The sequence below is a fragment of the Chelon labrosus genome (assembly GCF_963514085.1).
Source record: "Chelon labrosus genome assembly, chromosome: 22".
NCBI lineage: Eukaryota > Metazoa > Chordata > Actinopteri > Mugiliformes > Mugilidae > Chelon > Chelon labrosus.
Window position 1 is genome coordinate 12899062 of NC_140355.1, and position 27700 is coordinate 12926761.

Here is a 27700-nt window from a genome sequence, read left to right on the forward strand (position 1 = left end):
TCCATTTTAAACGTTCCTGTGAACCAGCATGTCCTTTTCCAGACCACTGGCATTGGTACACCTAAATGGAATGCAGCCATCATTAATGTGATTAGTGATTTTCCTGCTGTGACACGTCCAAATACCTGTGAGAAAAGACCAATTAAAATGGTTAATAAGGGGCTAGTCCGTAGGTAAACATGTAATCAAACGTGTTAAACAGATCATGCTTCAGGTCACTATGAGGTGTGTGCTCGTGTGAGGGCAGTGGACCATGAATCTGTGAAGAGCTCTCGTAGACGGCATCGCTGGTTAAAATGAAGGTGTTGCTCGTCTGTGAGACGAATCGCTAAAAAATGTGTCTGACTTGTGTCCGGTATAAACAAGGCCTTAGTCACAGCTGGCTGCGTACAGGCACACAGTCAGCTGGCACATCACACCGGCCAAAGACATTCTCAGTAAGATCAAATAATAAACCCACTTTCAAGGTAAATGTGTAATTTATTATTTCCGAAACAAAACAGTGACGCACGCAAACACGCATACGGGCAACATTCAGATGTGTTTATAATTTGTGGTTTTCCTGTTACACCAAATGGGAATTTGATGATACAGTGGTAAGAAATGTTTTCGACCAAATCAAATAACGCAATGTAGAGATCCTGAAATGAGGAATGGAGTTGATGTATTTGCCGTCAAATTATATGGACACAGCTGACAACTTACAGAAAGTACCTGAAACTTCTAAACAGGATGCGCTCGTATGTGTGACGGTGTCAAGTATCAAGATTTACAGTTTTACTTTTGTTTCCTTAATCATTCACACACCTGCAAATATTACAAGAAATTCCCGGACTTAATTTTCATAACTGCCATCACTTTATATCTTGATTTGACAGTGTAATCTATTGTATTGTGGGAATTATTGTATCAGTTAACTCCATGGTCAATATTTTTAGACAGAGGGGTTCCCCAGGGTTCAATATTGGGCCTCTCCATTCTCTTTTTAGACTAAGTCTTGGGCTGTGTTCGCACACCTGCAAACATTACAAGGAATTCTCGGATTTCATTTTCATAACTGCCATCACTTTTTATCTTGATTTGACAGTGTAATCTATTGTATTGTGGAAAATTATTATTTCATTTAACTCCATGGTCAATATTTTTAGACAGAGGGGTTCCCCATGGTTCAATATTGGGCCCCTTCATTCTCTTTTTAGACTAAGTCTTGGGCTGTGTCTTCAAATCACACAGCTTTTTCTTGCTGCTCGGAGACCAGCAAAACTCTACCTTCACACTCCATGACAGCGGGGTAATATGACACATGGAGCCTGGTAAAGTGTCATCTCGGCCGAGCCGTGTTCATCTGTGCATGCCTGCCACATCAGAGGGGTGATCTCAACCTGCCACATCTCCCGCCTCAACCTTCCTCTTCATCTCATCCATAAAATTGCAGTCCGAATTGTCCTTGGTGTCGCCAAATTATTTATGGCTATAGCTATACATACTGACTTTAAAAACAAAACTCATACTTTCAGGTCATGACCCGAGCAAGGCACCTTGCTCTGTTCTGGTGCAATTCTCTAATTATTTATACTTTTCCCTGCAGTGGCCTTGCAGTCTCCTTCTTTTCCTGTTGTAGAATGACTTTCCCACCTCAGTTGGATGAGGATGACTCATTACCCCTCCTCCATGACAACTTAAAAACAAGCACCTGAGTCATATCTCTACCTGCATACCTGTTTAATTAAACCTCTCCAGTTACCTGTTGCTTTATCCAAGATACTGTACATGCAGTATATTATCAAAACTGAAAGCGTACCCGTTCTCACATAAAGTGAAATACTTGGCAGCAATGACTAGATGCAAGAGAGTCTTCAAAAATGTTTCTCTGTATTCCTAGGGTGTCATATTTTGTCACAGAAATACATTTTAATTTAATTTAATCCTGTTTGTTTAACATTTTTTTATTCCATTCAGTAGAAAAAAAACGAGTTTAAAAAATTCAAACGTAGCTGTCGTTAATTTTCAGACACCCTTTCAAACGAATAAGGACTCGGTAATAAGTGTTACATGCACTGTGCAGTGGGTTGGGGATTTATGAATTTCAAATTATTCTGCTGTTGCACTCGGCAATTGCTCCGTATAAAAGCATCAGCTTGATCACTAAAATGGAAATGTCAGTTTGTTTTGTCAGCCCACGAATGTGTTCAATTAACAATGGGACAAGAATACTATAATGGGATTGATTACGGATTTGCTGAAGAGGGTGTGGGTGTAGTGTTATCTAGTAAGGAGTTTCTCCAGTGGAAAAACCGAGGGCTGATGACTTTGATAACACCGTAGGCGGTGCTCCTGTGTGCCACCAAAGCAGCATGTGGTCAAGGTGAATGCAGGTGCAGGAGGAAGAGTTAGAGGGCTATTCACTTAGCATTGCGTAGCAGGCGTTAGCGGTTTAATCTATGCTGTATGATCATAATATTTCCGTCTGAGGAGGCTGAAATGTTTCTCGTTTGCATGGATCCAGATCCATTTAAGATATTTGTATTACCCTTATATTAAAGCTCCCGCTGGAGATGAACAAACAACAAATCTGTTTTTTTTTGTTTTTTGTTTTTTTTATTCAACCAAGAGTAAGACTTCCACCATCCTGAGCTTTCCCTTTTTCGGTCTTGAAACTGTAGTAAAGCTGAGAGGAATACAAAGTAGGGGAAATCCAGCAGAAAAGAAAAAAGATTCTGACTGGAATCAATCCTAGCTGGGGGTGAATGTTGTTCCAGAGAATCTTAACCACAGTGTCTCAAGGAAATTATGTGCATATTTAATTTGAAAGATGATTTTAAAGAGTGCAAACTAAAAATGCACCGAGGTACAAGGCAGCAGAGAGATAATTATGCTCTACAAATTGAATGCATGGCGTTGGACTTGCAGAATTGACTAAGAAATCAATCGCACGTGAAGCACTTTTCCCCATCATCTTACTTCCAGATGTATTTTAACATCATATTTCTGCTGTCATCACGGGTTACGATGAACGTGAAGCAAAGCGAGATACAGACAGTGCATTAGAAACCTTACTTGTGCGTATCCATTATCAGTTCGATGGTTTGCTGGTGCAAGATATGTGACTAACAAGTGGATTAGAGCAGCAATACTTATGAGAAAATAATCAAAGACAATGGAATTAACAGCACAGAAGGGAAGAGTGTGAATTGCACTTCTGGGTTTAAACAGGGTGAAACAGAAAACAAATCTGCCAAATACGTAGGATGAGTCTGATAGTTTGTCTTCTGTGTTTTGAAAGCAGCAGCTGGATGCTGTGTCCTTCAGAAACAGAGCTGCTTGCCATATTTTTCGGAGCTATAGGGGTTTGTGGGGAGTGTGTATGTACACGCCATGACAGGTTGTGTGTGGTTCGGCTGTGACCGTTATCATTCCTTTAGTGTGTCCGTAATTGGCCATGAGTGTGTATGTGTGGGCTGGCAGAGGTCGCAAGGTAATTGTCCTGTGGAAAAATGGTTGCCAAATGCATGTGTGTGTGTAGCGGAGCGCAGGAGGGAAGGCTAACCTCTGCCTCCATCTGTCCACGTCCGGCTGTGAACTCATAATCTGGCCTGTGGAGACAAACCCTCTTCACCACTTGCCACCTGCTTCAGAAATACAGGTTAGACTGAGGTTATTACTGTTATGGATCTGCTGGCAAGAATGCTCAGTTACCTATGTTACAAGTGCCATGCATAATTTCCTGGCTCTGCTGGATTTGCATTTTACACATAGAGCGAGCTCGTGCATCTATCGGGCACGGTTTTCCAGTGTGTGTGCAGCTCTGAGCATTTCAAGTGCTATCTCAGTGAGAAAGCGCCACGCCAGATATGCGCTTTGCTCTAATTACAATGTATGCACCTGCTACTTACATGTTTTAAAGAGATGGACTATGATAGTCGGCGTGTCTGCAGCCGTCCAAACATTTGCGCTCGTTACACCTCGAGAGAATAAAGGGACGGCAAATGAAAACGAGCACAAACCAGTTTACCGTCAGTTGGAACGACATCAGATACGATAATTCAATTCATTCAGGACAGGTATTTACGCGCGCGTGTCCTCTCCAGTTAAAACAAGCAATCGTTCTTGACATTTTGGCAAATGCGCTTAATGAAGTGCGAAAACAGTAATTTGTGGTTTTATGTGGAGGTATGTATGATGAAACAGTCACATTTTACCCACATAAAAGTGCCAGTTTCACAGTTTTTGTAACGAGGTGGATGGTTGTAACCCTGTGACAGAGCCAGGCTAGCTGTTTCCCACAGTTTTCAGTCATTATGTTAAGCTGCAACAGTTTATCAAAGCAATCCCCTAATGTGCTGTTTTTTATTGCTTTCATTTTTTTTGGCAGAATCTCAGAGTGGGCGTACAATCCTTCCCAAAACAATGACAGATATTTACACCTGCCCACCTAATGGCACTATTATACCCTGTGCCGTATAGCCAGGTCTTCTACTTCTGGCTCCCCTCGAATCGTTGACGGGTTAAGAGTTTTGCTGAAGTCCTTCTCGGCAGCAGTTGTTAAGTGACAAGTGTCCGTTTCGCCTCCTTGCTTATTACAGCCCAGATCCAAACCGGCGATCCCGAAGAGGCGTCTCTTCGTCTTTTAGGGTAAAGCTGATGACAGCGAGCAGCTGAATATGCCGTGCACCATAACCTTTAAGTTATAATGGGGCTGACACTTTCTCAGGTTCATCGTAGTATGTTAAATTTTACCATGCGGCAGCTGTAATGATCCCTTTCTCGTCAGCTCTCCCATTCTTTTTCTGTATTACTTTTCGCTGAGCCATTGTCACCGACATCCCCATAATGACACCGTATGGAGAGAAATTAACAAGTGCAGAGAAGTTGTCACGTGCGACGTTACAAGAGCATCGCACCCCTTGCTCAGCACTGTGTCAGTGTGATCCCTGCACGCACAGCAAAATGCACAGAAAACACGCTCCCCCAGGATGCATGTCGAATGCCGTCACAGAGAACAGGTGCCACCGAGCACAGAAGAGAGCGTGTTTCTGACCTGATAATGTGGGTGAAGGAGGTAATTTCCTTGCAAACGCGGGTTTTGCGAGACAAGCATTTAAGGTTATGACTTGTAGTCATAAATCGGTAAATAGGAACTGGATGTTAAAGATTAACAAGACGAAGGCCACCCAGGTCAATCATGGTAAAATAAAACGTACAGGAAGCGTATAAAAGAAAGTCAATGAAAGCGAGAGACGGTGTTTTTTTTTTTTTTTTTTTTTTCCATGGTTTGCTTTCAAAGAGAAATATTCATGGTGAGAACAGCAACGAGCTTCTCACACTTTTTCATGGATCTAAAAAAATATATCCATCATCATCGCAGGCCTTCTCCAAAGATTCAATAGCATGACTGTTTTGTACTCAGGTCTATTCCTTCACTGGCGAAAGGGAAATAAAAAGAAGCACAACTCAGGTTTCAACCTTTATTGAGTCATAACGGAGAAACGCTGGAACGGCTTCTTCTCACAATGTGATTCTAATAAAAAATAAATTAAAATCTAGCCTTGATCTAAAACAACTGCCAAGCCACTTTTCTATGTCAACAAGTTTTACTTGGCACCCGCTTTTTCCTGTGACGCTCGCCTCTTTCAGCCCGCTCTCCATCCCCCCCCCTCCTCCTCCTTTTTGGGGCTTTGTTGCCTTATTTCTACCTCCTCCCTTGTTTTTTGGGGTTGCGCTCTGTGATGTTAGGGGTGGCGAATGTCTGCAAGCACGCTCAGTTCCTTGGCAAATAAAAGGTGTGGGTGTACGGTTGCCAATCAAGGCCTACTCCTTCTTCTTTATTCCTCCTGGGTTTGTCTTAGGAACGGCTCTCAGAAGCAAAACTCAAACAGAGGGAATGAATAATTAGCCTCCCAAATTTCGCTTGAATCGGGAACTAGGTCGCCGGCTGACACACGTCTCAATGGGGAACAACCCTCGCTGAAAGAGAGAGAGAGACCTACGGAGGTTATTAGAGGCCCCGTAGGAACGCTGGTGAGAGGGACTTGCAGAGAGGCAATGAGAAGACACATGCATTTGACTTTTTTTTTTTTTTTTTTTCTTCTTCCCCTGTCTGGCTTTGGCTGGTGAAAAAGTGAGTCACATGTGGAAAGCAGCAATTCCATGATAGCGAAAAAAAAAAAAAAACAAGAAAAGAGGGGAGGAGGGGCGGGAAGAGTGGGAAGAAGAAGAGGGAGGGAGAGGACAAGGCAGAGATACATGTAGGGAGGGTGTGTGTGTGTGTGTGGGAGAGAGAGGGAGAGAGAGAGAGAGAGACGGGAATTCATGCTTCAAAAAGAAGAAAAGAAGTGGTTTGTTTGGAGGGAGAGCAGAACATCTGTGATTTCTCTTTGGGCAGTTAGATAGGCCGTGCAGTTGGCGGGGTGTTCTGCACATGTTTCTTTTCTTTTTCTCATGTCGCGAGCTAAAACAACTCGCACTTATTTCTCAGAATTGGTCACTTCACACCTCCTGCTTACATCTCTCTGGTTTCGTATCTGTGAGAAAAAGATAAGTCTGTTCTCTAACAGATTTACTTTCAAATTCGGGTTAAAAAAGAAAAAAGAAAAAAGTTTTTCATGCAGGGAGAAACTTCAGCTTCTGGCTTTCCCTTGACGTGCTGAAGGGAGAGGAGAGGGGAAAATGAGCTAGCAAACAAGGACTGAGGAAAAAATTGCCTCAGTCATGTTTACTTGTCTGTAAATTTGTGGGGAAGGACTGAGAATCTCTGATTTCCCTCCTCCTCTTTTTCTCTCCTCCCCTTGTGGGCTGTCAGGGCGTGGCCCATGACCTCCTGACCCCCTTGTGTGTGTGTGTGTGTGTGTGTGTGTGTGTGTGTGTGTGAGCGAGAGAGAGAGAGAGAGAGAGAGAGAGAGAGAGAGAGAGAGAGAGAGAGAGAGAAAAAGATGTGATGGTAGGGGTGAAGTTTCCCAGCTGCACGGAGAAGGGGCGGGAGTGTACGCTTTTCCTTCGCAAGCTTTCAGTTTTGAAAGAAAAGCCACAAACTGAAAGAATGAGAGCTTTGTGTGTGTGTGTTTGTGTGTGTGTGTGTGTGTGTGTGTGTGTGTGTGTGTGTGTGTGTGCGCGCGTGTGGGCGTATCTCTGAGAGAAAACGAGATGTAGAGACGAAAACGAGGGGACAGGAGACAGGAGACAGGGAGAAGGGGTTTCATAAGAGGTCAGGAGGGAATCAGGGAGTCGGAGGTGTCGGCGTAAAAGCTGAAGACAGCGGTGAAAGAGTGTGAAACGGCGTTGAAGGGTGGGGCGAGCTGCGAGATGGACGGCGGAGGGGAAGAAGCGGGGGAAATGAGAGTATCACTTTTCTGTTTGCGCTCAAGAAGATCAACAAGTTAGCGCTAAATACAGGCTGCAGGTTTAATAGAAATCCCTAAAAAGAAGTGGGCTTTGTTTACAAAGCTCCTTGCAAAGGCGCCGGGTGACGAGAAGCTGCCTTTTAGGAAAACAAAAGTAAATAAAAAAAAAAAATGTTCCTCCAACCTTGGGGAAGGTTGTCGAACTTCAACAGCCCTGTTATGTGATGCTTTCGAAGCGCCATAAACGGGCACGCGCAGGAGTCGCTCGGCTTCCACCTTTGGCGTGCCTGCATGTATGCAAGATTAATGTTTGATAGAGGCATATAGATCGCGGGCTGACGTTAATGCCGCCTCGGGCTGACAGTTAGGCAGCCACGATACACTTCCATTTCACATTTCCACTCCAAGCACAAGTGCATTTTATTTATTTATCTGACAGTCTTGCCCACAGTAACCTCCGCACAATGAAAACTTAAAAGCATCCGATAGTAAGGAGGGCAGGTCACACCAAAGCACCGCGGAGGGTTATGTGTGGTGTCAGATATGAGGGTCTAATACTGTAATACATATAACTGACTTGTAATCATGTGAAAATAATCATCAAAAACACTACTTGGGATATAAAAAAATAACAAGAATAAACGAGGACAGCTCTTCTTCAAATCTTCTGTCAGTCTAACCTTAAGACAGAAGAGAAAAATGACTCAAAAAGCGAAGCTCTATGAGCGCGTACGCTTAAATAAACAGTCGAGGATTAAATGGAATGAATACCGTTGTTGTTGTTGCCTTCCATCCTCCTTTTTGAAGACGAGCCAGCTGCCTTTGATATCTGCAGTTTGTGAGGCCCCTCAGCTTGCATCAAATGACTGCAACGGCCAAATTGATTTTTTCCCCTGGCGTTTTTATTTATTTATTTATTTATTTATTTTTTATCACAAGCATAGAAATGCTGATTTTGTTGCAGTAACCACACAATCAGTGTCTCCACAATGGCCTGTTTTTTCTCCTGGGGGGGAGTACAGCCATTTGTTAAAACAATTAGCTACGAGGAAAACTACATTTCTGCATAAATGGAAACGTCCGCGTGTCGTCGTTCAGCCTCCGCTTGTCTGTCAGGAATGTATTCAGTCACGCCGAGGATGGCTGGTAAACTTAAACATTCGCCAGAACAATAAATTAAGCTGTTTGGTTTTTAATTTCTCTTGTAAGCACTGGGTGTTTACACTGCTTCCCTCTTAAATGAATTCCCAGTCGGCTGTTCTTTCATCATCGGTGTCTGTTTAATGTTGCCTTTGTGATCGCAGTTCTGGTGCAAATTTCGCAATTTATTTATTTTTTTTAAGGTAGGCTTCTCACACCACCCCGTGGAAACTGTACTTTTGCATTGTGTTTATGACCTGGAGCATTAAAGCCGCCAGAAATCCTCAAGATCCCAAAAGAAGAAGAAAGCAAGCAGAAACGAGCAGAACAGAAATTGCGGAATATAAATAAATAAATATGAATGGCAAGTTAATCTTCAAATCATCAAACTTCAAACTGCAACAGAGATGCCTGGACTACTCTACAACTCAGCTTCCCATAACAGTGGTTAAATGGATGTCTTTTTTCTTCTGGAGAAAATCCTGGACAGTCGTTGCGTGGGATTTGTTTGATAACCTACATTAGCATAAAGCGAGCATATTTGTCCACTTACATGTTGTTTGGAGTAATAAAAAATCCCTTTAAGGTACATTTACTACAGGAAAAAAAAAAAAGAAATGTGTGGTTAGTTTTCATGAATCGCATGTTAACTATGTAAATCACGCGATTAATTGCGATTAAATATTTTAATCTATCGGCTGCACTAGTTTTAACATATTTCCCCCTTCCTCTTAACAGTTGAAACCACATCCACTGTGCTTAAGTAAGAAAGAAAAGGAAAAAAAAAAAAAAAAAACGGGATCAAACCGCATTAAAATTCAATCCCACTTTATCTGATGTTGCTCATTACAGTAGATTTATGGCTGCCGTTTGAGCATTTTCGTTCTTACAGCGCTTGAAACATGTGCTGCTGCTGCTATACAGATATTAAATTCAACGTGATGAATAGTGACTTAGTGATGTCAGGCACCAGACGTATTTGCTGACTGGCAAACTATTGATCTCTGCAGTACTTTGCAAGACTTCGCTGAAAAATGTGTCCTCATACTGTAAGTGCTCTAAGGACCAGACAAGGACTAACACAGACACCCCAGACACTGCTATGAATGAACTGCCACTTGGTCTGTCTGGAAAGAGTGGGGAACTATCCATCTCTCCCTCATCCTTGAGAGAGTCTCCAGCCTCTCTCTCTCTTGTCTCCCCTCTAGTGGCAGTTAGGAAGCCCTGTGGAGTCCTGCTAAGCCTCTCAATGGCTTGCCCTGCCTCCCACCTCGAGGCCCATTCACTTCTAATGAGGTGCTCAAGTGTCTGTGGCTTAACATGAGGGTCAACACACAGGGATGGTCCCTTTTTACGCTGCTAGCTCCGCCACTCAGGCAAATGCTAAAGTGATTAAAGATATTACGCTCTTATGTTTTAATCTACAAGTGTCTCGCTTTGATGTGCATCAGTTAAAACCCTCGTCAAACTCGAGTCATTTGGAATATTTGCAGCCTTTCTCTGTGGCGTACACTGACATATTTCAATATCTTTATGTATAAGGTCCTCAGCCAACACCTCAGCACGGCTATCTCCTTGACACATTATATGACGTGCACAGGTATTCACTGAATGAATGGGCATCAAAGGAAGCATCACCTTGCTCAACCTGACCGACAATCAAAACCTCAAGGCCCGAAAAAGACCTCGTGCCCTCGAGACAGCATTAGCAGCCCCCCTCCCCTGCCGCCACCATCAGTCAGACGCATTGCTTTTGATCATTCGTCAATAGCTTTCCCCCGATGTGGTGCTCCGGCGTAAACTGAGGACAGGCGGTGCGGTTGCGCAATCACGCAGAGTCCACCTCTATTTAAACACTTGGATTAAACAGGTACAGGCAGGCACGGGTAGGATTCAGTGTCGGGTTGTTGTTGGAGACAGGTTGGCAACTAAACAACACATAAAAGTAAGAAGAAAAAGAGAAGTGGGTGCGGATTATTGGAGGGGTGAAGGTTTCTGGTCCCTTTGATGGCATTGAATATTTTCTTGTACTACTTCTAACAAAACACGCAGCCTGGTTTCTGTTGAGTAATTATTTATTTATCCTTGTAACATGTAAAAAAGAAAGAAGTGTTTTTGTACACTTGGAGAGACACTGTAGGCAAATAGGGTTACATTTGTTAACTAATAGCTGGTTATGTTACATTTTAACCATATGCAAAAGTTTTATCTGCTTGCTATTTATTTACCAGTTCGCACAGTTTACATGTATATATGAACAAATCTCTCTGTAAAAAACTTTTAGAGTATTGATTTGGTATTGGTGTACGTGGAAAAACTTGAGAAAGCAGCCACTGAACATGTGCATTATAATATTTGAAATATTTATTTATTGGAATCCACCATTTAACTAATGAATATCACCATGAAACCTCCCTCACATCTCATATTTCATATTTAAATATGCAAATTAGCCATTGTGTCACTGAACATGCACTAGTTTTCGTAAAAAATGTGCATCAAACTGTGTGGTTTGGACGTTTTTGGACAAAAAGAAGGAATGTTATGGAGGCGGAATGGCTCCAAATCTCAAAATTTACCCATGCAAGAAAATATGTTTTCTCTTGCCTGTAGTATCTCACCTTAAGCTGCCACCATGGTCTGTCAGAACTGCTTTTTGGATGCTACGAAAACCCACACCTCTACGGAATGTCCGATTATTTTTGTACCTCTCCAAAACTGACAGTCCAACACTCACACCCACTCCGCGGCGAGCAACGAGCAGAAAGTTCCTATTTAGCTCCGCGAAACTTACGGGAAAAGTCAGGTTAGGATTCTCTTCTGTAGCCTCGTCGCTGTGAGTGACTCCTCTCGCGCACAGGCAGCCTTTTCTGTCCACCCTTCACTCTGTGCTTTATTTAATCTCCTCATGGATTATTTATATCTGGCACCGCCGTCCCCCCGCACCTCAAAAAGCAAAATCCAGGTGCAAATGATCCAAGACAAATGTGGGATTCCTCCAGCTCTTGAGTTGCGCGGAACATTTGCTGACGATATAAAACTGTAAATACCCCAGTCATCCTCGCCACGCTCGGCGATGTCAGCAGATCCCGTCGCGTCCCCGTGTATTAAGACAGACGGGGTTAATTTTAAGAATACACAGTAGGCTGAGGCAGTTCCTACACGAGATGGTAGTTTGTTGATCGTTTGCTGCAGATTGACGTCCATAAACTTCAAATTGCGAAGGGAATACGTGCTAGTATAACAATACAGATGACCAATAATGATCTCATTGGGTAAAGGCTTAATAGTCAGCTAACAAACTCATTAAAGTTGTAGTAAAAACACAACACAGAAAGTTATTGCAGTTTGCTCTTTATATAAAAGATGTCTAAAGAAATGCAAAAGACATAATGAATTATAAATCATACATGCCATTTTTAATGTTAGCTCTTCAGGTTCAGTGTATTATGGATGGAATATTAAGTAAGTACAGGAATATGAAAGGAATAATCCAGCGTTCAGGGACTTCCTTCTGTCTTAATTAATATCCATTTAACGTGGTTCAGCGGAGAATTTATTTTCGATATGTTTTAAATTAAATTGTTACTTTCACTGAAATCCAAGAAGCCAATCGTGATCGTGCGTGTCCTCCGAGACGAAATGTGTTTTCATGACAATGTGCGCGAGACGGTTCAGACCCCGCGTCCCCATTCATTTATTTATTTGCCTGCGACTTATGGGAAAACACTAGGCACTTAGCACTTAGCATCCATCCATCCGCAGCTTCCCAGACATCAAAAGATTTGTGTGTGTGTGTGTGTGTGTGTGTGTGTATTGGGCTTGAATGAACTAAGTGACTGTCAAATTACGTAAGGGTGTGGGATAATTCTGTTGGCTTTTCTCTGCGCAGTTGGCTCTTTTTTTGATTGTCGGGGTTGCTGAGAGGCCAACGCACGCAACACACAAACACGCTCCTTTTTTTTTTTTTTTTCATTGTCAGCATCGCACAGAGCCCGTTCCCATTTCCTAACCTTATCTGTTATAGCTCTCCTGCCATATTTTTTTACTCTATTTTCCTGCCTGTGCTTCTTCCTTTCTCTCTCTTTCACACTAGCCGTGCCCTCGCACGCCTCTCGCCGCCGTCACCACATGCACCAAACCTCTAAACACACATTCTCACGCGCATCATTTTTTATAGCAGGTTATATTACAGACCGGAGTAATCTCATTTGGTTCTTGTTGTAGACATAATAGCCCGAGCTAGATCCTCCTCAGTCACTCTGATTACGCCATTGACTCCACATTAATACAGTAAACATCCTGTAAATTATAAATTACGCTGTCAACATGCTCTTTAATGACAAGCTCTGGAATCACACGCAGCATCGCTCCAAATTAGCGCCGGACCAACTGGTGAGATGATCAATAAATCAAGGAGCGTATGTGTCATTTTTGTTTACCGAAATGAAAAATAAATGAAAAGTAGCTGAAACGCTTGTCAGACGTAGAAACATAGAAAATATCAATTAGCATTAAAACATAAACTTGGGCTTTCGGTGATGCATTTTGGCGTGAGGAGATCTGAGCCGGTGTCTTCTAGTCTTAGCACGGATGCGCCGCCGCGTGCATTTAGTGATTGTTCCTTGTTGTTTTCAATAATTTATTTTCTTCCCCGTTTCCTGCGTGCTCATGTTGATTGCTCCCCGCTTGAGTCCATAAAATGTGTTTGCGCAAAGAGAGGCTGAGTCCTCTGAGAATTATGCCCGGTCTTTTCCATCTCCTGTTAATCTCTGCGTTTTGCAAGCAGGCATACTATACAGTGGCGCTCGTGTTGTACGTTTTCTTATTTTCTCCTCCTTGTCCTCTCCCTCTTCTCATCAGTATGCACTTTTTTTGCATTGCCGACAGAGGTGCTCTGGACTGCTCAAAGCAGGTCATCGCTGGCAGCGGATTGACATGCTTTGCAGCAACAATAATAGAACTCACGTGAAGAAACCACAATGTTTTTCTTAAACTCGTGACTTCTGAGCGCTCGCAGTCGTTCACAACGAAACCTCAGCTGCACGGTATGCCAACCACCTTTTTAAGACACATCCTTAAAAAGTTCCTTTTTTCTTCTTAAAGTGAAATTGCCCCCCGTCATCGGAGTCAGTGATAGAAAACAAAGTGTGCAGTGAATCTGCAGAGAAGTAACGAGGGGGGGAGTTGTGTGAGGGAATACTGAGAGCTGCTGTGTTGACTTGGCCTGGGTCTGTGCCAGCCATCCCTTCTTACCCTCCGCTTTGACCCCAGCTCAGGAGAGGTGGGGCTTTTCTGGCTGCAACTTGACTCCGATGGTCCAAGTTGGGAGGAAGAGATGACCCTTTGGTCAGAACGGACACAAATATACGGGTCAGCGTATGCTTAGCGAGAAGACATGCAGTTGATTTTGTGAGTTTATGTTTATATAAAAACATGTAGTCATGGCACAGCGCTCACACCCTGGTCCCTTCTTTTGCCTCTCTTCCTGACTCACCCCCACAACTATGCAAGCAACTCCAGCTCAGTCACCTAATTGATTCCAGATCCCCCCCCCCCCTTCCCTTCACTCTCTCCGAGCCTCCTCCTTCTCGCTGTCACCGCTGCCCTTCGTTCTCTCCATCTTTCTGGGTCTCAGTGCCTGCCAGATGTGCATTCACCTCGTTTGCAATTAAGTTTATGCAGTTTTATTTTTTTTTTCCTGGCTCAAAAATAACCAATTTCAACAGATATGAGTCCAATATGAGTCCTTGGATGAAATAAGCACTGAAGTAATCTTGCAGTTTTGTTCAATTCAAAAACCGACAACATTTCCTGTTTACTAAAATGTTCAGTACCAGTGGTCTGTGTGACAGGTGTCAAGTTTAAAAGAAGGGTGTCACTAGAGCGTGAGCATGCGTATGCAACTATGGAAGGTAAAGAAAAGCGTTGTTTTCTTTGTTATGACGCAACGTTGAATGTGATGGCGCGAACATCTCAGCAAACACGCTCACCTCAGTGTGGATATTTAAAGCACCCTGACGTACAGTATCTAAGGAGACGTGTTGGGGCAAGCAGCCACAGAGAGGTGGCGAGTCTTTGACGGATCAGCTCTGGCTAGATAGTCTTTTAATTTTAAAAACCGCCGTGACCACTCATCTCAGCGACCTCCTCAAGCTTCTGCTCAAACAAGCCTATTACACATTACCCTCCAAATAACAGACGCAAATGTACGTATGTTTCGGCGACCAGAAAGTGGGCTCAAGCAGAGCCGCTGTTGCAGAGCACAAAGCTCCCCACTGTTGCATAAGACAGCCATACCGTGTAAACTGATGCAGAGGAATTGACCGCGTCGAACAAATGGGATAGCAATGCGCAAAAAGCCGCTTTGATGTTTTAATTATTCAAGAATTAGCAAGGCTAATGGTTCAGTGGTAATGTGCAGCATGTCTGATGACAAACAAGCTTGTTCTTCGGCACAGATGAAGCACTCGTGTTCGGTTTTGGCAGCAGTTATTGTCTAACAGGACCTTGATTCACTTTACAATGTAAGCTTTTTATGGTTCAGAAATCGCCAACAATGATACTTGAGAGAGTCTCCAACGTCGGGAAGATCCTTAACTTGTTATTAATCTCCAACTTCGGGATGCTTTAACTTGTGGAGCAGGGGACTCTTCAAGTTTATTGAGTCTTTCTGAGTTGAGTGACAGCTCCTGAAATTTGTCCCCCATAGTACTGTGGAGGTAAAGTCAGGCAAGATAAGATAAGACAGATTGGCAGGATGATATTGGCTATTACATTATTATAATTTAATGGAACCATCCTCTGCAAATTGTAAATACTTTTACTCAATATTTTTTTTTTTATATTGTCTTTTTATTCTGTTTGTATTTTACTCTATCTCCTTGCAACTGTCACTTTATGGGAGCAACTGCAACATTTTCCTTGAAGTGTTAATAAATTATTCCGATACTGATGCTCTTTTTACGTACATGCTAATATTTTTTCCAATTGAACGGATTGCTCCTCTAAACAGAACCACAGCAAATAATTAAATATCTTGAATAATGATTCCGCGAACACATATTTCCAGGGACTCGGGTACTTCAAATTAAATACCGACCAATAATTCCAACTGGAGGAGGGAGAAGAAAACACGACCGTGGAGAACAAGGGAGTAGCAACGTGGTGTTTTGTAAGAAATGAGAAATAATTTAAGTGTTACATCTGTCGGTACAAATGGGCTGAATGCGCTTTTTGCTTAGTGTGTAATTAAAGAGAAAAGCTGTGGAGGACAGACACGTAAGTAATGCGTCTGTTCTTCTCTGGGATTGGATTTCGGTTGGAACAAGCTAGTGTTTTCCTTGTACCTGATTCATACAAATTACCATGTAAACTGAAGGCTGTATTATAAAAGTGTCACCATGAGTTCCTTTAAAAAGGCACTGTTCCTAAGTTCCTAACTGGAGGACGGTAGTGGTTTTGAGACATAACATAACAGAAAACTGCTGTTATTGCTGTAAAGGTAAAAACTATAGGTAATCCCTCAAGGACGTCTTGTCCCAGGAACACGATTGTTCTTTACTATATCGATATGCAGTGCAGCATGTACTGTATATTAACATAATGTGTGTATACCTTGTTAAATTTGTGTCACATAAACACCTGCTATTGTCTTTTAATGTTCAAGGTGACTCAGAGAATGTAAAAAAATCAAATCTGAAAGAGCGAGAAAGTGTGACTCTGCTTTCAGATGTCACAAACCGCTGAATAAATCAGTCAATACATGAATAAAATAACACGGAATTAAATGATTTTTTTAGTTTAGGGTTGTATGGTCTCCAGTTTTATTTTATTTTATTTTTTTTTTATTGCTGATTGTCAGTTTGCGTTGATGCGGAAGCAGGAACTGCAGGAATGCAGCCGTTTAATTCTCCTGCATGACATTTTTAGACCTCATCCAGCACCTCGAGCTGTTCATAAAACCACACATACCCGTGTCAGTCTGACTGTCAGGTATGTGTCGTAAAAATGTAGTGCAGGCTTTACATGACACTAACGCGTTTGCAGGTGTGCGTCTGTGTCGGCAGTTCCTCCCACGGCGCTTGCATTACATCATAGCACTGTACACCAGGTTTTGTGCTGTATTGTGATGCAACGGTTAAATTTTGTACGCCACTTATGGCAAAAAATCTCATAAACATTTTATATTAGGCGTTCATAGTATGTCCTTCATTGTGGACGACGGGTTTTAAATTCGCAGATTCTTGTCTGATCCGACCAAACATCAATTATGAAGCTAATCAAAACCTATAACTGAAATTTAATTAACTGGGACATTATTTACAATTTTATGGCAGTATTCTGAACTATCAAATATCAGAATGAGAAATCAGCAGTTTCAAAATGTCAATAGAGGACACCTAACCTAAACCCTTAACTGGATTGTCAACAGCCTCACAGTTTAGTCAATGCAAGGATTCATAGATTCAAGAAGACATGGTTCTGAGCGGTAGTCCCAAAAGATTAGAGACTCATGTCCTCCACAGAGGACAAAAATGAACTTCCAGGTCCCAGGAGGTTAAACAAAAGGTCAAAGGTCAAGTTCCCTGTGACATAACGTTCTATAAAATGCTATCTTTCATCAGAGTGTGGAGAGATTATGATATAAGAGGCGATAGATAATTATTACAGCTTCCACTTTCAAGCACAAATGTGTTCCAGATTTTACTTTCATGAAAGTATCCACCTATGAGACATATTATCGTCATTATTTTCATTTTTATCCCTCCGCCCCTCTGTGCCACTCTTTCTTCTGTTTCTCTTTCTGCCCATCTGTGCAGTCTTGTAATCTGTCTCTCTTATTAATAAAAGCGCACACGCACGCTGAGCTATGTTGCCATGCACGGCGCACTGCATGCCTGTGCACACACACACACACAAACGCACACAAACACAGCAAACAAGAGACCAACTCAACTCTACTCAGACATGCAGCAGGGCGGCTAATTAGTAAAGTGGCAGCGGTACGCGTACTGTACACACACACATCGGCCGGCGAGAGCTCATAGCGCGCACACTGCAGAGACACCGCCGGACGCCAAGACCGCTGGTGCTATTGATCCGAGACAAATGAACAAATGAGAGAGAGGGAGGGAGAGGAGGAAGGAAACGTGTGGAGAGGGGTCATCATGTCCGAGACGGAGTGTTGTCACAGCTCAACTCCCGCCTTCTCTCCCTCTCAGATCAATACCATCTTTGTGTTTGTTAGCACACCATTGCGGTGGTGAGGGGGGCCAGTCCCTCTAGCGGTGTGACACCAACACAGTCGGGGAAGAAGAATGCAAACGAGAGAGGGAAGAAGAGTTGAAGGATGGAAGAGGGAATGAGAGAGAGAGAGAGAGAGAGAGAGAGGGAGAAGCAGGCAGGGGAAAGAGTGAGAGAGAGAGGTGGAAAGCGAGGGTTAGATATAGAAGATGGAGAGAAAGAGAGGTGGAAATAAAAAGAGAGAGTGGCGACCCAGTTCCATCACTGCTCGTTTGTGTTTGGGGTGGCGCGCCAGTTAAGAGCATTGTGGCACAAGGATCGGGAAAGAGGGGGGGAGGAGGAAGGTTGTGTGAAATAAACATGTATTTGTGAGGATGTTACCTCACTGTACGCAGCCGTCACGCAAAGTCAGGCCGGTCGCTCGCACGTGCGAAGGCACTTTGGGAAAAAAGGTGCTTGGAAAAAAGTGAGCCACACGTTCATAGTGATTCCAGATTAATTATTGAGCTGATTGACGTCGTTAATAAGCATCTAATTTGCTAATTGTTCAATTAATCTTCATTTAAGAGGGAGCATTTACTGCCTTTTCTTCTTTTCTTAATTTACTCGAACGTGTCTGAAAACATTTGAAGCGATCTGCCTCGGCTCATCATAATCAAATATCTGCTGAGAGGAATAATAATCCGTTGCAACCCTGAGTGATTGTATTCTTGTTGTTCCTCTCCTACTGTTATTAGCTCCAAATGAAATGTGACAAATATGTGACTTGACAGCACGTTTCTGAGGCATTTTGTTGTGTTTTTTTTTTATTTATTTTTTTTGCGTCTGCCACTTTCGACGCACTCGCAAAATAAAAATGTCAAGCTAATGCATTTTAGAGGAACGTTACAGCTCTATTAGGCCCCGTAATGGCTCCACTGTGGGCTTGGAAATGTAGCCGTCCTTCACAATTTCCACTATTGAACACTTCAAAATTTTAATTGGGAAAAGATTTGATGATAAATAATGAAAATAATCGTCAGTGGCGGCCCTCAAACAAATTATTCTATCTTACCATTTACTTCTTTTTTTTTTTTTCATTTTCTTCCACTTTCCATCTTGTGAGACTTAAAAGCCATCTGATTTTAAATTGGTCCGCCTCTTTAAAAACGGACTATTTGTCAGCAAAACCAAAAATGATGAGCGCTCAGTTCAATCTAATTGCGGCCGAGCTTGATTACATCCAGTTCCTTTAAAGTCTTTCAGGCATGATGCCGTTCCCTGTAGCTCGGGCTGTGATGAATGATGGATCATGATGCTGTAAAGCCCTATTGCACTTAGCTGTGCATTTAGTGTCTACAGCGCGCTTCTCCCTCTGGGCCATCTGTGTTCCTTCTCTGATTAACAGGCAGTAAAAACTCAAAAGCATGGTGGTTGCTGGCTGACTGCTGGTGAAGTGACACGTCCGTGGTGTTTTCTCTCGCATCCCTTTTGGATATCTCCGCTTTAATGTGTCAGATCATTGTTTTATTTCACACTCCATTTTCTATATTTATCATGATTGTGCAGAGTTGCTTGCTTGCTTGCTTGCTTGCTTGCGCGGGTGCCTGACCTTGTTTTCTTGCAGCGGGGATTTGTCACACCGTGCGTTGAAGTGGTGCAGTGAGCTGGCTCTTTGTCAACTACACTACAAACATGAGCGTCTAATGTGGATCGCATGTTTGCAAGCGGCTAAGCATGCGCCGCCGCCGCCACTGTTGGGATTTGTCACGCACCTTGTACTTTCTCTCTCTCCGTGGCGAAATCACGCGCAGGAATTAGGAGAGCGAACGTGGAAAGTCTCCTGCAAGGGGTGGGTTGTGTATGTGTGTGTGTGTTGTTTTGGTTTTGACGACTTTTGGGCGAAAGTGCTGGAAGGAGTGGTGACTTGGTTTTTTGGAGTAATACGGGTCAGACGCGTGCCGTGGAGCTAGTCGTGAGGAGAGTGAATGGAAATGGGTTGTAGGGGATTGACAGAGTGGGGGAAGGGGGAAGAAAAAAAGTTGGGGGGAATTTTAAGAGCAGGAGAGAGAAGGAGATATAGAGACAGTGAGAGCTAATGAGCTGGATTTGCTGGAGACTTGGCATTCTGCTCATGGTGCTCGCTCTATCTCTCTCCTCTGTAGAGGAGCTGGCTAGAGCGAGCTTCCTGTCTGAGCCCTGAAGCAGGAGTAAATGAGGGGTGGGGGGGGAGGTGGGAGGAGAAGGTGGTGGAAGGGTGTTGGAAGCAATAGAACAGAGGAAGGAGGAGAAGGAGGAGGGTGAGGGGCGGGAGGGACCAGTGTTGAAATTGAATGCCAGGGCGCCATGTTCTCACCGCCAGCGTTTCCATGGTTACAGGGTAATTCTGGCGAGTAAGGAAATTTCATTCACTCTGGTATGAAGAAGGAAAAAAAAAAAAAAAAAAAAACAGGAGGGAAATATCAACAAAGCAGCAGAAGAGGAGAAAGGAATACACAACCCCCCCCCCAAAAAAGAATAATAAAAAAATAAAAAAATCAAGGAGGAGATGAATAAGGAGACAGAGGATACCTCTACTGGTGTTTATGCCACCCATCCCCCAGGCGATCTGCCTCTGCCTCTTCTTTCTCTCATTCCTTTTTTTTTTTTTTCTTTTCTTGTGTTTCTCTGTGATGCTTGGTTTGTTTGCCGCCACCCTATAAGCAAACACAACACCCACCCACAATCCTCCACTTCTTCCAGCAGCCCTGCAGGTACACGGCGAAGAACAAAGAGAAACACTGTTAACTGGCCGCTGTGTGTGTTTGTCAGAGTGTGTCTTCTTTTTTCCTTTTGGGTGGGTGGGTGGGTGGAGGGGGGCAGTGGGGGTTGGTGCCAGGGCAGGGTCGGAAGGAGGGGGTTAAAGAAATCAAGGAGGCAGCAGAATTGCTCACAACTCACTTGACACATTGGCCGATGACACGTCCGAGGGGTAGATTTTGATGCCTTGAATTTCAAAGGAGAGGGCGGCTTTTTGGCCAAAAACTCTGTGCGCATGTGAAGACCTGAGCACGCGAGCATGTGTGTCAGCCCGTGTGGATGCAGGCGCACTCCCGCTCTCCGGCTAACCGAGGCTGACAACTGCATGGGGTTTGACTGGACTGTCGCCGCAGCCAATGTGACAGCTGTACAGCTGAGCAACCTCTCTGTGCACACAAACACGCGCAAGCATCGTCCTGATTTTCTAACGTGACATGTAAATTCACTCATCAGCGGGCGCAGCGTGTTTTGACAGCGTTATCGGCGAAGCACGTGCGGTCGGCTCCGAAAACCCGCGGGCTGTTTGTTATCATTAAGGCGTGTGCAGATGTTTTACCGTCGCTGGAAATGTCACCAGATAAGAGAATCGTGATATATTCTAACAATGATGATAATAAAACAAACAAATGTCCTTGTCTTTCAGTGGCTGAGGAGGGACTGTGGGGGTGTGGGCTGTCCTACGAGTGCAGGACCCTCCTGTTCAAGGCCATACACAACCTGCTGGAGAGGTAAAACCATCACCATTACACACAAGCACTTCACCGGGGGGCACTGTCACCGCAGCCGTGATCTAAATGGCAGACATGGAGTTGGAAAGCATGTTACATAACAGTCATGTAACAATGAAACTTGCATTTTTAAGCAGTACATGACAGTAGTTATAAATTTATTTATTAATCCATGAGAGGCGGCTGTTAATGCAGGTAATCACTGATTATATAATAAAGCTCAGTTGTAGTAATATAAAACGTTTCTTCATAGGAGAAGTTATTAAAATGTCACTTTTTGCTGTCACGTTTGCTAAAATGGTGCTAATAAATGCTAAGCAGGGATGTTAACTAGTTCTATTAACTCACTGTCATTTCTTTCTCTCTTTTAAATGAACTGCTGTTTTGCATTTTGAATCTCATCCCGAAAGCCACCAAAACGCGCGACGCTTTTTCGGGCTAAACCGAGAGACGGCATTGGTTTTCGTTCATAAGCCTCACCTTAATGAAATTATAATCTGAGCGCTGAATCACTTGCTCAAGTACCCAAAGCTCTCCTTTCTGAGTCAGAGCCATCTGTTAAATGAAGCAGCACATATTTGCTCTCTATTAAGTTAAGCATCAGTGATCATCATAGGGGGCAGGCTGAATTAACCTTCCTATTACCTTGAAGCTAACTCCTTTTATGGCTCACCATTCCGACACTAGAGGGATCACTTCCACCTTTCTCTTTCGCGTCGCGCACGTGAAACCGAGCTCTGACGTCGGTATTATTAATATGGAAATTATATAGAAAAAGCTTTCACTTTTGTTTCTCTTTGTCAGTAATTTAAAACAAAAGCAGGGAATGTTAAGCAGGGTTACAAAGTTAATGAGCAATACAAACTGTGTGCGTTTTTTATTTATTTATTTTTAAGGATGTTGCTGAATTAGCCAGTTGAAGCTCTGGAGCCGAGGGTTCCTGTTATCATAAACTTACTAAGGCATGTAATCGTCAGGAGAGCTGTGTTGTACTCTTCATTAATTAGTCTGGGCCTCGGTGTCTTAAGGAAATCGGCTGCTCTGATGGTGCAGATGTTTTTCGTCACGTTGAAGAAGTGAGACATCTGCCGCCGGAATTTATAGATTAATAGATTTATAGATGTACAGCCCACTGCAGCGGGCTTTCAAATAGATGGAGTTTATTTTATTGTTATTTTTTATTAGTGGACATGAATTATCCCCAGAGCCTTAGGCTGCTCAGATCAGCTTATGAAACTATTGAAAGGGTTTGAACGTCAGAGTGATCAGACACAAAAGAAACACGGTATACAGTGATAATAGTCATTAGTCAAATAGCCTCATGTAGACATTATTGGAACCCTTTACACTGCCATATTATAGGAGTCGAGCAATTAGTGGCACAACATTTGTTAATTGTTAAAAGTCTGCGTTAAAGGCTAAATGTGTAAAGTTTAGGGTTTACTGCTTGACACTCTTTTTGGCATTTCGGAAACAAAGTGGTGCCAAGATGGGCTGGGAGTTACGACTCCCTTCGGTTAAAGGACCTGTGTCAGTAGGCCTTCAAATGATGTCTTCAAATGGAATACTGGAGTTTGAGAAGTCATGTAAACGAAAATCCACCACTGCTACACTACTGTTACCGTCTAGAAGCCTCCAGGGCTAGGAAGCAGGTAACTTAATGTAGGAAGTGTAAAGGTGCAACGAAAGGATGAGTCTGTTGGAGACATGAAGTCCTCATTTGAAGTAAATGAAAACAAAATTAAGAATTCAGTTCTGGCTCCTACAACTCCTAGAATAAGGCACACATCCTTGCAAACAAACAATCCTTTAAAGTTGCTAATCAGGAATCGGTCTCAATTAGCACACAGTAGCAACTATTACTGCTACCGTGCAACTCCACAACTCACTTGAGAGTATTTCAGCCTTTTACGTCCTTGTTTTGTTTTTATTGTCAGTGAGCGTGAACAGTTTTCCTTTCATCAAAGGCTCAAAAGCAACGTATGCCAAAGACTAAGGCGATGACTGGCCGATGAACCGTGGAGCGTTTAGCAGCTAAGCAGGTGAAAATTTCCCCCAGGAGTCGGTGGGAACCAAAACAAACGGGCAAAAAGGAAACACAGAATGGATGCAAAGGGTTGCTCCACGTCTGCTGGATGTCTAAACAAGCAATTAACACCTATAACATATGTTGGTAATATGACGGTGTAAAGTTTACAGTATATGTGACTAAAAATCAGTGAATGCTGGTTTGCTGCATGCATACTGGAGATATTATATCACTATTGCATAGGTTTATTATCCTCAGCATCAAAAATAAGCTACTAAGAAAGACTTAATAGTGAGCAGTCATTTAACAACTATCAAAGAACCGGGGTCTGGAAGCCCTTCAGCATTAGTATCAGACTTTTCTTCCAGTGGTTGCTCAATAGATATGATACACTGTTTCCTGACATTATATTCTTGTACGGTCTCTCTGCTTGATGCACTGATACGATACGCCCAGTTAGTAACGCGGGGCTATAATGACCTTATTAAACGGATTAGCTACAGGCCACAATGTGACCAATCCCGTAAACCTTCTTTGCTAATGTTATTATAAAATTAAAAGAGAGCTTATATACAATAAGTGGCCGTGATCAGATAAGAACGCGTTCAGATAAGAATGCACCGAAGATGGTATACCTGGAGACCAAAGCTTTAGGATAGCTGAGCCCGGCCGAGGGAAGAGGACTCCATAAAATCATTTCGTAATTCCTTGACCCCGGTCAGAGGAATCAGCGGGGAATTCACTGGCACCTGTACACAGAGACGAGTCAAACCTCCGAGAGGGCCGTAGTTTGTCTTTGAAAGGAGCCTAAAATGAGGCGGAGAAGTGCACAGATGGCGGGATAGCCAAAAAGGGAGAGCGCGGAGACTGAACCCGAACCTTGATGTGATCGCACTTTGATCAGATGAAAGCGAGGGTTTTGGAAAGCTCTGTGCAAAAGTGCAAACCACTTTGTGGGGAAAGCAGATTAGCGGAAGATTACGGTCCATTTTCCTGCGTGTGCACTTGTCATCCACTCCGTTCTGAGACGTAGGCTCACATTCAGATGAGGGGCAGTCCCAGCTGCTGCATTATTAGAAACACCCAAAATTATTTTAACCAGCGTAAACGTGTTTTTTGTGACTCAGTTTAGAAAGAATTACAAAAAGATCTGTTTGAATTTTTAATACGTTGAGCCTAATGTACCAAAAATGCATTCGTTTAACCACTTGAAGAGAGAATATTGTCCATGTAAACATATCCATTGAGAAACGGTCTGCAAAACACCAGCACAAGTCTCAAAAACTGCTGATGAAATGAATCAAACCCTCCGAGCCTCAACAAGAATATTAATTGCTTGATTGTTGCACTGGAGTGCATGACATTGTTCGGGTGTTGCATTTAATCGCTCGTCCCCTCTGTAAATGATGAAAGAGAGGGCTTTTCTATTGTCTGACGAATGCCTTTTCTCTCTCTCTCTGTTCAATGCTGCCTTCAGATGTCTGATGGATAAGGGGTTCGTGAGAATTGGGAAATGGTTCTTCAAGCCGTACGAGCTGGAAGGAAAATCTCTGGGCAACAGGTGAGTGCAGCAGTGTTCGTTCAACATGCACACACACGCCTCGTCCAATCGCGTGCTCCCCTCTGTCCGTGCGCCCGCGAACATGCCGACAAGTGTGACGCAGCTATGTCGGGCGAATGGCTTTCATGTGATTCGGTGTTTGTCAAGTCGAGTCACCCCTTGATGTCCCGGCAGCTGGCCCATGGTGTGAAACTATTAAAAAGCAGAGCAGTGAACGGTGGTGAGAGGTGAGAGCATTGCTGAGCTCTCACAGCGCTCTCTCTCTCTCTCTCTCTCTCTCTCTCTCTCTCTCTCTGGGTGAGGGGAGGGTGGTTGTTGTTTTCTCTCTGTGTGTGTGTGTGTGTGTGTGTGTGTGTGTCAGTGTCACGCTGTGTAACTGTGTAGGCAGTGTGGGAGACAGAGACTGAAACAGAGTAAAAAAGAAGGGTGGGTGTGATGACAGTTCAACTTGTTGCTTCAGCCATTATAATTCCCTCTCACAGCTCAGTCTGCCCCTGTTCAGCTTTCCCTGCTGGTGAGGAGGCAACATTCCTTACATCTCTAACATAGTGGTGCTCAAATGCTAAGTATTTAAGCAACCGGCCCCTGGGGAACCTCTTAGCTGTCAAATGCTACTTCTTTTTTTTTTTATTGCTTAGAAGCGAGCGAAAGCAACTGTTATTTCTTTCTCCGGACTGCGCAGCTGTTTTAATTGTAGATCTTTAGATTTCATCGTCAGTCAGAGGCGGTGCAAATTAAGAGATGCACAGGAAACTCTCGCTCTGGAAATTTGCTGACACAAGCGCAGTCTGCTGCGATGTGCTGTGGCAAACTTGGGTTTTAGCTGTTGAGAGCAGGTGGAAGTCCCTCGGTGAGGCGCGCTCTCTCTCTCTCTCTCTCTCTTGAGAGAGTGTGTGTGTGTGTGTGGGTGGGTGAGCGTGTGTGTGTGTGTGTGTGTCACTTGCACTGCCTATATCTGGGAAATACTGAGAGGAAGCCCGATGTGATCGTGACATCTTTGCACTCACACGGTAAAATACACTGCAAATACAGTAAAGGTGATAAGATGAAGGCGCAAAACGGAAAAACAATACAATAATTAACGCTTCGAGAAGCTCAGCTGAATGGTATCATAAGAGAGGAAAGGATGTGAATCACAAGCGTTGCTCACCACAATCGTTAAAATACCAAATGAGGAAATGTCGTATGAGCTCATGCCTTCAGTAATAGAGTTTAATAGACTCAGTGGCAACAAATCATAATGAGCGCGGGAGCTGTGGGGCGCTGTGTCTGGCACTTGACACCTACAGAACTTTATTTTTATTTATTTTTTTCAACTGCACCCTCACACAATAACCTTTAATGGGCCGTACGTTGGCTCATGCAGATGTGCACATATAAGGTTAATGGCTATCACGGTGTTTGTGTCTTTATATTCCGCGCGCGTGCACCAGACGTCTCACATTGAACTAGTCCCACAAGGTGACCCCAGGCTTAATTACCTTGGATGTTTTTTTTTACACTTTCTTTCTTTTTTTATATATATAGGTTTTGGTGTCTGTGTTTATTCTGTTTGACATTGAAAAGTCTGCAGAATATTGCGAAAAATCTAAACAGCATTACCAGATACAAGATGGAAATGAAGCCAAGATGATGCACGCTGATTAAAAATCAGGAGAGGCACATAGTGAATAAAAGTAGAGTTGAGAAAACATAAGTTGAGTGTGTGCAGTGCTTCACGTGTGTGTGTGTGTGTGTGCGTGCGTGGGACTTTCTGTGCACGGTGTAATTCCTCCTCATTTCGACTGCTCTGTTTGAATATGTTGTCAGCTGGTACGCCCCCTGCTGAGCCAATCCTGACTTGTCCTTTCTGTGAATTGTGAGGAAAGACGGAGAGGGAGACGGAGAGAACTGTTTTTGAACACTCGCGCATGCACGCACGCACACAAAAAACAACAAACAGCAAAAACAAATCTTATATAGACGTCTGTACATATTGTGCTTGCACTCCGCTGCTTTTTGCATGTCTCGCGCTGTGTAAGTGAGGCATAGCAGTTGTTCTCCCGGCAACATATCTCCACTGCTGGCTTCCAGCAGTCCTAAATCCCCCCCTTCTCTTGCACACACCATCCCTTATTCTCACAGTTGCATTGTTGCCCCACAGTTGACAGTGTGAATCTCAAGAACCCCTGCAGCCTCCCTGGCCATCAGTGTTTTCATGCCACGAGGGAACATTGCTCAGTTAGGCATACAATGACCTCCTGCCTCAGCTGTAACCACCTCCTTTGTCTCTCTTCTTCTCCTCTTCCACACTGTGCCTTTTTATCCCCAACAGGGGGCGCTTTGGTGCTAATATCCGTGCCATGCTGCCTTGCTCGTGCCAACTCCTGCACCTTGGCACTGCTGCCTTTGTCAGGCTTATCTGGTGTTTATCTGGTATGTGTCCCTGGGGCGCAGCAGGGATTGGTACATCCAGGAGAAGATTCCCAAACCATCCTCCTCCTCCTCCCTCTGCTTACCCCCCCCACCCCCTTCCGCCCTCCCTTCCCCTTCTTCTCCACCCAACACTCCTGCTCTCTTTGTGTCTGAATGGGAGGAAAGCACTCTGGGTTGGTAACGCATTGCATCAGACGCTGAGGGGAGCATGCAAGAGAGAGCTATACAGAGAGGGGAGGCATGAGAGAGGAGGAAGAGCAGGGTAGAGGCTCAGTGTGTGTGTGTGTGTGTGTGTGGGGATCAGAGGAGGTGGGGGGTCCTAAATTAATCATTGCTAGACGGCTCAATGGATGTATTAGAGTCTGTCTCTCTCATTAGTTCAGTCAATTCTACCCATGCCAAGAACAGTTTGTTTGTGAATATAGGTGCTTTCATTTCACTAATGGCCATATACTCATGCATAAAT

The 27700-nt window shown here is 43.6% G+C and overlaps 1 protein-coding gene across 1 annotated transcript in view; it reads left to right on the plus strand.

Moving 5' to 3' along the window:
- The window catches only part of LOC311507833 (mediator of RNA polymerase II transcription subunit 13-like), a 69615-nt gene that overhangs the window by 21178 nt on the left and 20737 nt on the right, over nt 1-27700 (plus strand). Inside the window, exons 3-4 of the mRNA XM_084572356.1 lie at nt 21145-21229; nt 24736-24819. Of these exons, the coding sequence (XP_084428482.1) occupies nt 21145-21229; nt 24736-24819 (169 nt within the window). The remainder of the gene's footprint in view (nt 1-21144; nt 21230-24735; nt 24820-27700) is intronic.